Raw genomic sequence first — 12398 nt, 5'->3', positions numbered from 1 at the left:
GGTGACACAGCAACATGTTCAATCCCAGATAAAGAGAATAACTTAGAAGAGAATTCACAAGATTGTGACAAAGAAGCAATAGTAGTTGTCGAATTAGAGTTCTGAGAATCAATCATAGTCGAAGAAGCAATCAGTGTTGCAAATAAATAAATAAATAATTCATATTGGCTTGAGACAGTTGTGGGAAACTATGGCTCTGCAGTCTGCACTGTGTTGCTAGGGCCTGATGCAGCAGAAAACAATGACTCTGTCATCTCCTTAATATCATCAAAATCCAGTATAACCATTTAAGGGGTAGAATATAATCATTTAAGAGTATTAGACATGAATGGAGTAAGACCTATATGTATATTTCATATTAAGTTATTACAAATTTTCAACCAATGGACATTGTATAAATATTTAATATTGACATTATTTTTAACTTCACACTTGTATCACAAATAATAGATGTAAAATGGATACATATCACATGAAGAGTGAATTTATACACATAACATGTATCACAACACACAAATGCAGCACATTTTTAAGCATTATGTACAATAATAGATGCCAAAATGGATACATATCACATGAAGAGTGAATTTGTACACATAACATACACATCATTCTGTAGGGAGGGTAATAACTTTCAATATCATACACCTAATGGGAATGCAGTAAACTTGTCAGCATTATATACAATAGTAGATGAAAAAATAGATACATATCACATGAAGGGTGAATTTGTACACATACCATGTACCACATCATAAAACATTCTATAGGTAGGTTGGCAAGCTTTCAATACCATGTACTATAATATAAATGAGTAATCTACCAATTCTATCCATTAACTTGCACCCTCTTTCTTATTTTGTTCCTCAAATAAATAAAATATGACGAACCGTTAGTGATTACTTATCATCTTCATTTACTTGAGGAACAAGGTAAGAGGGAGGGTGGAAGTTCAAGAACAAAATTAATGGCGCTTACTCTATAGATAAGATGTTTTCTCTTCCGACCCTCAGACTTTCTTTTATACCCCCTAAAATCTCATTTTGCCCTTCAAATTTCACAAAAATTGGAACAAACAATTTCGGTTTTTACGAACCGAAAAGTTTGGAACACAATCAGCTAATCCGGGATACCCCTCTTCAGGTTAATGTTAAATATCATCGTGATGATGTTAACGATTCGGTTTATACGAACCGAAAAACACATACTTCGGTTTTTAGAAACCGAAAAAACTTGGAAGAAGAAATTCAAAAATCTTAATTGATGGAGTTAAGGAATAAAGTTAGGTTCATGTTGTAGAGAATGAAAAATGGTGAAGGTTTTAATGAAGGAGGTTTGGTGTTTTGAGATAAGGATTGCTTAAAGTATCCATTTTTGTGGAACTCACAAAAATGGTTATGGAGGTTGCTTTGTTTTGTTGTTACACGTGAGAGAGAAAGTGAGATTGGTGTTTCTACAAACTTCAGTTTGTACAAACCGAAGTACCCCAAAGAGCAAAAACGTCAGTTTGAGGATAGAAAAGAAAGGCAGGGTCGGTTGAGAAAACATCTATAAATCATTACGGTCATTGATTTCCAAACAAGAGAACTAAGCACTTTTTCATACCATACAAAAGACAATTAATTTTAAACTGATAGTTAAGAGAGGAGTCTTCGCATATTTCCCTTGAAAGTATGTAGAACACACGAAATTTGCATATGTGAATCACCAAATTTGTAGGTTTTACTCTGTCATCGACGCCGATTGGCGTGGTGCAAATTTCTGTTCACGGATGTTTTCCTATGTACAACAAATTTGGAATTTTTTTGAAATGTTTGTTCTCTCCCCAAACCGGTTCGGTTTGCGCAGACAGGTTTTAACGGTTCCCGGTTCAACCGATGATCTGGCCGGTTCAAGGCGAGTTGCCGCGGGTTATTTGCAGAACCGGTTCCGCAGCTTATCGGACCGCTCACGCTACCGGTTCCCGGCCGGACCGGTCAGACCAGCCGGTCCGGTTCGATTTTTAAAACTATGGCTAAAACTATACTCTCATTTATGAGCAATCATTCTACACTTGCAATTGTCAATGAACTAATGGACAAATACGTGTATCAAAGATCAGTTTCATACAAAATATGTGTATCAAAGTTAAAGATTGAAACACCAAAGCTATGCTAAAAACACTTGAGTTCCACATTTACGTTGAGTTGAGAAGAATGAGGACATGGTATATATAATATATAATGTTATTCAAATACAAGTGAATTTCAACTAGTAAGTTGCCAAACTCACAAACCAAGCTTGGCATAACACATTTTTAATCCTCCTTTTGTTGTAATAGGCTCTGCAGCAATACCTTTTGCTTCTAGTACTGATGTTAAATGATGGGTGTAATACAGATTCAAGGTGAGTTGAAAATAATCAAATACCCCTAATGTGGTACAAGTTCCATGTTTATACCATTCCTTTTTCCAATTTTTTTTATCTTTTTGATTTAAAATAATGCTGAGCCATCCTATCTTCAAATCAGAGTTCAAACTTGAAACAAGAAAAGACAAATATACACCAAATTTATGGAAATAATGAAACCAAATTTATTTATTATTTGATTGTTGGCAAGTACGATTAACACAAAGCTTAAAAAGTGTTTCGTAAAGTAACGAGGCCTAAATAAATTTGAGTATAAACAGTCATGTTTGTCCTAAATGGGTGAGAGGTTATTTCATAAATAATGTATCAAAATTCAAAGGCATAATTACATATTTGATCATTTATGTTTATTTTAGGTTTTAATTTGGTCCCTTAAATTTAAAAAGTTTCAATTTAGTCGTTTTAATCAAATTTCAGTTTAAATCATCCATGTAACTAACAAATTTGCATACGTGGACAACTTATGTGGGTGTCAAGTGGAAGTTTTAGACAAAATTAACTCAAATGTCAAGTGGAAGTTTTAGACAAAATTAACTCAAAATTTAATAAAAAAGGCCAACTTAAGTTGAAATCACCCAAAAAAAAAAAAAAAAACAATTTGGCCCTTATGAGTTTTTGATTTGACTAAAAATGTTAATATATGATTTGGTACATGAATATTTTTAATTATTGTAACAAAAAAAGAATATATTTTATTATATATAATTCGTTAATATTAGACGGAGACTTTTTATAAGTTAGCTTAAAGTGCACATCATATACGCGGTTAAGTTTTAGGAAATCAGTCCAAAATTTCATTCTATCTAACCGTTTTTATCTTTTTAGATTTATTGTATCTGATATTATAGATCAGATAAATTAATTATGCAACGAATCTTAAGATGAAATTGATGTAGTAGAACCTTACAAAATTGTATGCAATTAATTAAATATAATAAGTTGTTTTTATAGAAAATAGATACATAAATGCAATAAGAGTTTCATAAAATAAATAAATAAAAAATGTTAAAATTTATGATCTCTCTATATTTTAAGCATATATAATATTCATTCTCTCATTACATGCATGACTCTAAAATTCATATTTACTATCTGAAAAATGAGAGAAATGTGTATTCTTTACAACATATACTACCGGGTATTGTGTATATTGTTGTTGGTGTTGTTTGTAATTAAAATGCATGACTTTAATCATGTTTAATTCATGAGAATGAGAGAAAATTAACTGTGTACGATTTATCTAATATTAAAAATTGTTATTTATTTTAAAATTATTAATTTTTTGACGAATTTTATTTTAAAATTATTAATATATAATTTTTTGTTAGTTTTTATATTTTTAAATTATTATACAAAACACTTAAATTTTTAAATTAAAATTAAAATGTTAAATTTCACAGTAAGTCCAAAATTTATTAAAGATATGGCTTGAGAGTTGAGACAGTTGAAGAAAACTATGGCTCTGCGCAGTGGAAAAACTCTCGTTGCTAGGGACTGATGCAGCAGAAAACAATGAACTCTATCATCTCCTTAATATCACCAAAATCCAGCTGATTTTGGTGGCAGGACATGGTTGGTGGCAGCCGAGAACCGGCGTTGCAAAATAATGGGCGTCGTTATCACATTTAGCAAATCTTGGCATTATTTTTAAGTTCACACTTGTATCAGAAATAATAGATGTAAAAAATGGATACATATCACACGAAGAGAGAATTATTATACACATAGCATGTATCGCAAGTCACAACATACAACATTCTATAGGTATGTAAGGAAGGTATAACTTTCCAGATCATACATCCAATAGGAATGCAGCAAATTTTTAAACATGATGTACAATAATAGATGCCAAAATGGATACATATCACATGAAGAGTGAATTTGTACACATAACATACACATCATTCCATAGGTATGTAGGTAGGGTAATAACTAATAACTTTCAAAATCATACACCTAATGGGAATGCAGAAAACTTGTCAGCATTATGTACAATAGTAGATGTAAACTTAGATACATATCACATGTACTATAGGTATGTTGGGAAGTTTTCAATGCCATACACCCAAATGGCAATACATGTACTATAATATAAATGAGTAATCTACCAATTCTGTCCATTAACTTGCACCCTCTTTCTTATTTTGTCCCTCAAATAAATAAAAATGATCAATTCCCTCGTATGTTTGTTATATTCGTTCTGTTAGTCCCTAATATTTTGTCACATCCGTCTGTTCGTCTCTAATCTTTTGCCAACATATAGCAACATCAACTAACGGGACAAATAAATATGACGAAACGTTAGTGATTACGTATCATCTTCATTTACTTGAGGAACAAGGTAAGAGGGAGGGTGGAAGTTCAAGAACAAAATTAATGGTTTACTCTATAGATAGTTATAGTCATTGATTTCTGACAAGAGAACTAAGCAAATTCGCGATCAGGAAGCAACAAAGGAGCCAAGAGAGTCCACAGATACAACCCTGCAGTAACCCATTCTGTGCCAATCCGAACCCATACCGATGTCCAACCAACATCTATCAGATCTGAGCTTTCAGATGAGCTGGTCCATCCAGAAAGAAGCATGGCTGAATACATGGTAGCTAGCGCAAATATTAGGTGGAAGAATGAATACGAATAGCTAACTGGTCGCGCTTCCTTTTCCTCCTTTTTGCTCTTTCCTTCTTCCACTTCTTCAAGAAGAGGTTTGCTCTCACCTGAATAAACATATTCCAAAAACTTTTATATGGAAATGAAGTATGAACAAACATGTATATTTAACAAAACTATGAAAGCTATGGTATGGTACATAATAAAGAGGCGTAAAATAATTGAATCCAAAATACCAACACTTTTCCTATTACCTGCTCTAGGTGAAGATGGTGGTGATAGGAATGTGGTTGAAGATCCTGCACGAAGAGCAGAATACAACACAGACAGCACCGTTGTTAGCATGCCAAGAACGAGCGTACTTGTGCTTACAGCTCGGGACTTGTTGAGACCATTGCACTCATAATCTCGAGGTTCACTAGAAAGACCCGTGTAGCACACATATGCACAGTAAAGTGAAATCACAGATGCAGGCAACAAGCTTCCGTTCACCTGTTTTTGCACTACATTATTATTTGTTTTTTCAGTTGTAAAACAAAATAAAAGGATACGAAATGAATGGAAATAAGTACCTCATTAACCTTTCAAACATACAATTTAATCAAGACATTAATACTAAAAAAAAATACTCAATAGCACATCACAAAATCATGAATTATTGAACATTCAAACTTTATGCAACCAGCCAGTTTCTGTTGTTTCGATTTATGACTTCAACATGTGATTAAGAGCTAAATAGACAAAATTGAATCTCAGAAATTATATGAAGGCACACAATTATCATACGAGATATACTTAATGGTTCATCAAACTCGCCTAACCACCACCATCTAATTTGTACTTCTGCATATTGTTTCTCTCTACTTGTTGGTAATGTTTCTGAGCAAAAGTTTACGAAACAATGCTAGTTTTCAATTTTTATAGAAACAAAACAGAAACCACACACTGAAAACCCAGAGAATTGCATTTGAAAATAAATACGAGAAAAATGAAAGTTGAATTTGAAACATAATCATATCTACAATTATGTGGTATATAATAGAGCTTCAATTGCTTAAAAGCATTTCTATTCATTACCTGAGGATGCAGAGCAACAACACAGAACACAAAAGCAAGAATCATCGACATGGAAAGGAAGAAGACATTGAGACCACAGTCATATCCACTAGGGCTGAACCAAATAAAAAGAACTCCTGACAACGTAAATGCTGCAATGTAGCATCCAATTGATACAGCAAGTAGAGCAATGTACCTAAACATGCAAATTTATTAAGAACACAATGGCAAATAGAAAACCACATGAAAAAGAATTATATAAAGAACTTAAGCATACCATTTTTGTTCATCTTTCTCAACCCATGAATCATTCCAATTGTGGGTACAGTCGAGCAAAATAAGCACTTGAATCAATAAAAACAAGCCAGCCCCGAACTTCGATATGAATCCTGAAGATATTATAAATATAAACATGTCAATCATCAATCTCACAAGGAACCAAGAGGGAGAAAGTAAGGGTTATAGAGCATACCATACGCTAGCATTACGGAATCTGGAATGAAGAATGCAAGGACAATGAGCAAAAGCCATATCACTGTCTTTATGGTCCATCCACCATGGTGCCATGAATCACGCCTATCATTTTGGTCCTTCACACCAATCATTATGAGAGCCAAAACAATAAAGAACAGGAAATTTCCCAAGCTCACACGAAGAACTGCTTGTGCTTGATACCATTCCTTCGTGTGGGTATCCGATGAATCTATCCCTATAAATATGAATTTATATACCAAATGAAAAAAAAAATTAAATTAAATTCAAATCTCAGTACAAGAAAAGTCATGCTCAGAACAAAAGATATTAATTCAGACAGCTTGCCAAACACAAGTCCATGCACTAAAACTAGAAATTCGCAAAGGTATCTAGAAACTTATATATTGACATGTGTTGTTAACTAGCGGCTACAGCGTACCAGAATTTGAAAACTCGACAGCATTTCACAATATGCTATTTAGTACAAATGTTGTCAAATAGCAGCTATAGCGCCATTATAGCACCATTAAGTACCTGAATTTGAAAAAAAACTATTTTCCACTATCCGTGACAAACAACACTGAATTTGAACAAGTCGCTAGCGTTCTAAGATACACTATTTAGTACAAATTATCGTCAAATAGTGGCTATAACGTCACTATAGCACCGTTAAATAGCTGAATTTGAACAACCAACCATTTTCTATGATCCGTAGTTGACAACACTGATTGACATTTTATATACTCAAATAGAAAGATTATCCTATTCTATGTGTTCATATTCTACCAAAATTTCAAGTTTTTTTTCTTCTAATTATTACTTGAATATACATCTATAGACAAATTCAACCAACACAATTCTAACCATCAAATTTCTGAAAAAACCAATGATTATAAATATGAAACAAACAGAAGCCCAATTTATCATACTTAACCAATCATTAACAAAAAAATACCCAAATGCAAAATTACTAAAAAAATTGAATCTTTAGCTAAAGAAATGAAATTACATGGGATTTTCTCCAAAAGGGGTGCCCCAACTTCTCTGAGAATCCAAGAAACTATGAGAGAGGCACCAAAGAGAAAACAATAACCGATTCTAGCAGATTTTTGAGAGATCCCAGATGCCACAGAAGAACAGAGACCACATGTCAAAGATGCGCAACATGATAAACAACACGACATGGTTGAATTTGAGTTATCTTCTTCTTCTTCCTCGATTCACTGTCACAGGTCAATTGTGTCGTTTGAGTATTTTCTTCTTAATCAAACGATTGTTGCTTATCAAAATTGTATTTTGACCGGAAGATAGGAACAAATTTTGCTCAATACTAGTATTTTAGTAAAAAAAAAAGCTGTATTTTTTTTTTGTACCGTCAAAAGAAAAAAGCTACTCCATACGGTATAATAAGTACGTATACTTTTTGGTAGCTAACATAGTATCCATACGGTAAAAAGGACATTGTATACATTATTTTGGAATAAATAAATAAAATGGGAAACTCAAGAGATTAATCTATACAACTATAATAAATATATGATGAAATTTTAAAAAATGGGAAAACCCGACTAATTTTTTTAGGCCAATAGAATCATAATGAAAGACAAAACTCTAGCAATGTTTGAATTGATGAAATATAATGAAATGAAGTGGAACAAAGTAGAATTGAATGAAGCGGAATGAAATAAATATCATTTCATTGTTTGGATAATTTGACATGACAAAAATTATTTTTTTTGAAGAAGCCAAAATGGAATATATTAACACAAACAGTCTCCCTAGCACAAGACGTACCAAGGTAGACTACAAAAGTTTACACTACAGTCAAGGAAATGCAAATACAAGCACAGACAAATCATACAAGGCCTAAACATAACAAATGACTAGACCACCAGCTATGGTAGTTTGAAACTAACGTGATACTCGTCGGCTTCAACCACCTAAAGGAGAAAATCTATTCCATCCTATTTCATTCCACTATTATTTTTATAATCCAAACAATGAAACATTAATCTATTTCATCCCTTTCCATTTCATTTCATTCCATCAATCCAAACATAGCCTAAACACTACTACATTTTAAGGGTTGAATGTACATAGGGTCCATTTGGATTAACTTATTTTTGAGTATAGACAAATAAATAAATTTTTATGTTAATTCATAAATTTTCACTAATGAAAACTGTATATTTTTATAAGCTGTTTTTTTATAAACTACATTAAAAAACTTATATGAAAGCTTATTTATTTGCATAAACTCAAAAATAAGTCAATTTCACATAGTATAAAACTAATTGCTGATGAACTACTTAAGTATTTTGTAAAAAAAAAATCATAAATATAAAATTGCTTTGAAAAATGTAAAATAAGATAAAAATACAGTCTTAATTAATATAATTCAATTTCTTCAATTTATATAATTTAATTTATTTATACCGTCATTGTAAAGTTATTTTACACATGCATTCAATAATATATTGAGACTTCATGTAATGTGTTTTAAAACACGTGAGGTGTCACATTCATTAAATGACGTGACAACACATTATTGGATGCATGTGTAAAATAACTTTACACCGATAGTGCACAATAATTAAACTCCAATTAATACTAAATATGAAAGAAAAAAAAAAGTAATGATAAATATTATTGAGATAAGGTTATATCAATTAGATTTTAAGATTTTTATAAGTTAATAATCCAAAATTTCTATTTCCAATAATATATCTTTTAAATTTTTAACATTAGATTAATTTTGGTTAGTTAAAAAAAAATAGGCTAAAATATTTTTTTCCATATTGACTCAAAATTTACTTTTGACCATTTATCTTTTAAAAGATTCAAATGTAATTCTTGAGTGTAACTCTTGTTCAAAAAAATTCTTGAGTGTAACTCTTCAAATGTAATGATTAAAATGTACTTCCTTTAATAATACTCCCAAACAACAAGAATTGTTCACTCTTGAAGTTATGGAGCTTCAATTAAACAGTTAAGTACTCTGTCATGTTTGTCTTGTTTTGAATTTGAAGATCAGTGCTACCCAGGTTTGTCACACATTGCATAGCCTTTTAAGAGATGTAGTTTTGTCCTTAACATTAAACAATCCAAAGTCAATCATAGGACACTCATTTATGCTAATTAATTTATTTAATTAGTTCCATATACAAAAGGACCTGAAAGCAACAACCATTTGCATGATGTGTGTATCCAAATAGAATGTTGACACATTACATATATGCAATCATATAGCTAGTCACATCATACTCTACAAATAAAACCCCAACAAGCCTAACTAATTGATGAGATGTAATTGAAATAATCCAAACTAGAGGTACTAATGCATTTGCTAAAGATCAAACCAAGAGCATGAAAATTCACTTCTCTAATTGAATGTGCTAGAAGCTAGATGATGAACCCTACAAATTATCAAGGCAATGATTGAGATATTTTATACCATTAGTCTCAAGGTAGAATTTTTGCCCTTTCACATTTACGCTAGACTCAAATTCCATCTTATAATTTGGACGTCAGAACCGACTCAATCTCAAAAGTTAATTCTTATTATGATACAGCTTGTCTAAATGTACTATCATTATTTTGATCATATCATTAGTCAAAGAGCATCTTCAAAGGACCCAAAGCAGCAATTTGCCAGCCAGAGCTAAGCCTCCCTGCCTCACATATTGCTCTCAGTAGATTAAAACTCATGCATGATATTGATCCATATTAAGGGAATGTTGACATACTAATTACTTAGTCACATCACGAACTAATATTGCTTTCCACAACACCCCTTCATCATCAAGCCAGCCCATTAAGTCACAAACTACAGTAAGACCTACCAACAACCTGGAGCTTTCTTATCATTTCATCATTTCATAGAAAAATAGCACAAAATTCCAACCTTATGAAATAACTTGTCCCCCAAGATTGATATTGACCCTTAGATCAAGTGTGTTACCTTCATTAATGTAGCATAATTTGTAGCTAGGCCTATCTCTCAATGGCTCAAATTTCACCATAACTATTTAACTAGGACCCATTATTACTTAATATCAACACATCAACCCCTAAGGTCCACAAATATTAGTTAATACAGTACTACAAATCTTATCTTTGATTTTTTTCCTTCTTTAAGATAAGATATACTAGTGTTTGCTTGCTAATCTTTTCTATCACAATGAGACATTATTATTTGACAAGCTTACAAGTCACATGCTTGAAAAAAATTCAATTCCTCTCATTATGATTCAAGAGGGTCAGTGATGAGGGTTCTCACGTGAAGTTTTTTTGGAATCATTGTAAATTATGTGCTATAAAACAAGTCTTCACATGTGTCCCTCATTTGAACTACTTGTAGTAGCTTATGTTAATGAGGCCCCTAAGGTTTTGAAATGATAAATGATGTGAGGTTATTAAGTGTACTATTTAAGATAAGTGTTACTTTTTTTGGTACTTGTTAATCACTTTTAAAAGAAGTGACAATCACTAATTGCCGGCATGATTTAACTGAAAACTATGCATTTAAGATTAAATTAGGAAATAGAAAAAGCACGTGTATTGGTGTCACATATAAGTACAAGTGGAGCCTTGGCATTGGATATTGAGGAATTGGAAATTTCAGATGTGAATTCAACAAGCACATTGTTTCCTGCCAGATGGGATTTTTTAACTTCAATAAATTGTGTGCAAAGGGTTAGTAGAGACTCAAAATGATGGGAAACATGAGTAGAAGAATTGGCAAGTGGAGAAGAATGGTGAGGCAACAACAAGGGAAGTTTTATATTATGAGGATGTGTATCTCTATGCTTCTTAATTGGCATAAGTACGCTTAGGCAAAAGTACCTTTTTTTTTTAGTATTAGTGCATGTTTGAATTGACGGTGAGTATAGTATAATCACAATGAATCACTGTGATTTTTGGCAAAAACTACGTTACAGAACTTCAATAAAATTGCGACGCCGCCGTGATTTCAAATATGCACTAAATTAGTTTTTAGTTTTAGGTGTTATATATATATATATATGTATCTACCTAGCTATAGCTCAATGCAAACTTGCACTATTTGAGCATAGTCATTATAGCAAATAGCAGTAATTGAATATGTGTATGTATAGTAACATCTTCAAGAGGTGGACATGTAAAATCTCTTTCTCTCTCTCTTGCCTCCCTCCCCCTAGCAACTGTTTGAGTATCTGATATATGTGTTGTCTCAAAATCATACAAATGAAAAGTAGAAAAGAAAATACATAATCAGAAATATCTATTTTGGCATAGTTCTTTGCTTCTGTCATGTCTCACACACATCTTGAATGTTTTGTGAAACAAACTCATTCCAGTAGAAATTAATTTTACTTAAGACAGGACTATTAATGATAATTAAAAGTTCATGTCCTTTTTTAAATTATTAAAAAAATGTCCTTTTTTAAGGGGTATGTATAACTAGACACTCAGTTACCAATTGATATGTATATACATATTTTGTAAATTCAACAATTTAATTTTCAATTTTCACTACTACACTGTACATGATACATGCATCTGCTATGAATTTGAACCTGCAATATAATATTGTACCACTAATAAAATCAGGTTAATTATATAGCTAGCTAAGGTTGTTTCTCTATCACAGGTGAAATCCTTGCTGGACTATGTATTAATTTGTGGTCCTTGTGATGAATAAAATATATTTGGCTTTTCAATATTGAATATTCTACATATTCTACATATTAAGTTAGAAGGGTAGATAAGATATAGGGCACTGGGGACAGCGTTGGCCACTCTTATTAGGATATGTTGCTGAAGATCCATTTCATGGTGATTTGGCAAAAGGGACAGTGAGATAGAGA

At 32.0% G+C, this 12398-nt stretch overlaps 1 protein-coding gene across 1 annotated transcript; it reads right to left on the bottom strand.

The window, feature by feature from the left end:
• Nucleotides 1-4085: 4085 nt before the first annotated feature.
• On the bottom strand, nucleotides 4086-8053 carry LOC123897246 (probable serine incorporator). Its single transcript, XM_045947802.1, has 6 exons — nucleotides 7559-8053; nucleotides 6548-6784; nucleotides 6353-6464; nucleotides 6097-6271; nucleotides 5274-5511; nucleotides 4086-5126 (listed from the first exon to the last, which is right to left on the bottom strand). Exons 1-6 carry the CDS (start codon nucleotides 7731-7733, stop codon nucleotides 4834-4836), a joined length of 1230 nt encoding a protein of 409 aa, XP_045803758.1. The 5' UTR covers nucleotides 7734-8053; the 3' UTR covers nucleotides 4086-4833.
• Between the last annotated feature and the right edge of the window lie 4345 nt (nucleotides 8054-12398).

This window comes from Trifolium pratense, linkage group LG7 (assembly GCF_020283565.1).
Source record: "Trifolium pratense cultivar HEN17-A07 linkage group LG7, ARS_RC_1.1, whole genome shotgun sequence".
In the NCBI taxonomy this organism is placed as follows: Eukaryota; Viridiplantae; Streptophyta; class Magnoliopsida; order Fabales; family Fabaceae; genus Trifolium; species Trifolium pratense.
This window is presented reverse-complemented; position numbering and strand designations above follow the sequence as displayed.

Coding starts and splice junctions, on each gene's coding strand:
- LOC123897246 (XM_045947802.1), bottom strand. CDS start 7,733: ATGTCGTGTTGTTTATCATGTTGCGCATCTTTGACATGTGGTCTCTGT. Junction 6,272..6,352: donor GAGAAAGATGAACAAAAATG/GTATGCTTAAGT, acceptor TTGCATGTTTAG/GTACATTGCTCTACTTGCTG. Junction 5,512..6,096: donor TTGTTGCTCTGCATCCTCAG/GTAATGAATAGA, acceptor GTGCAAAAACAG/GTGAACGGAAGCTTGTTGCC.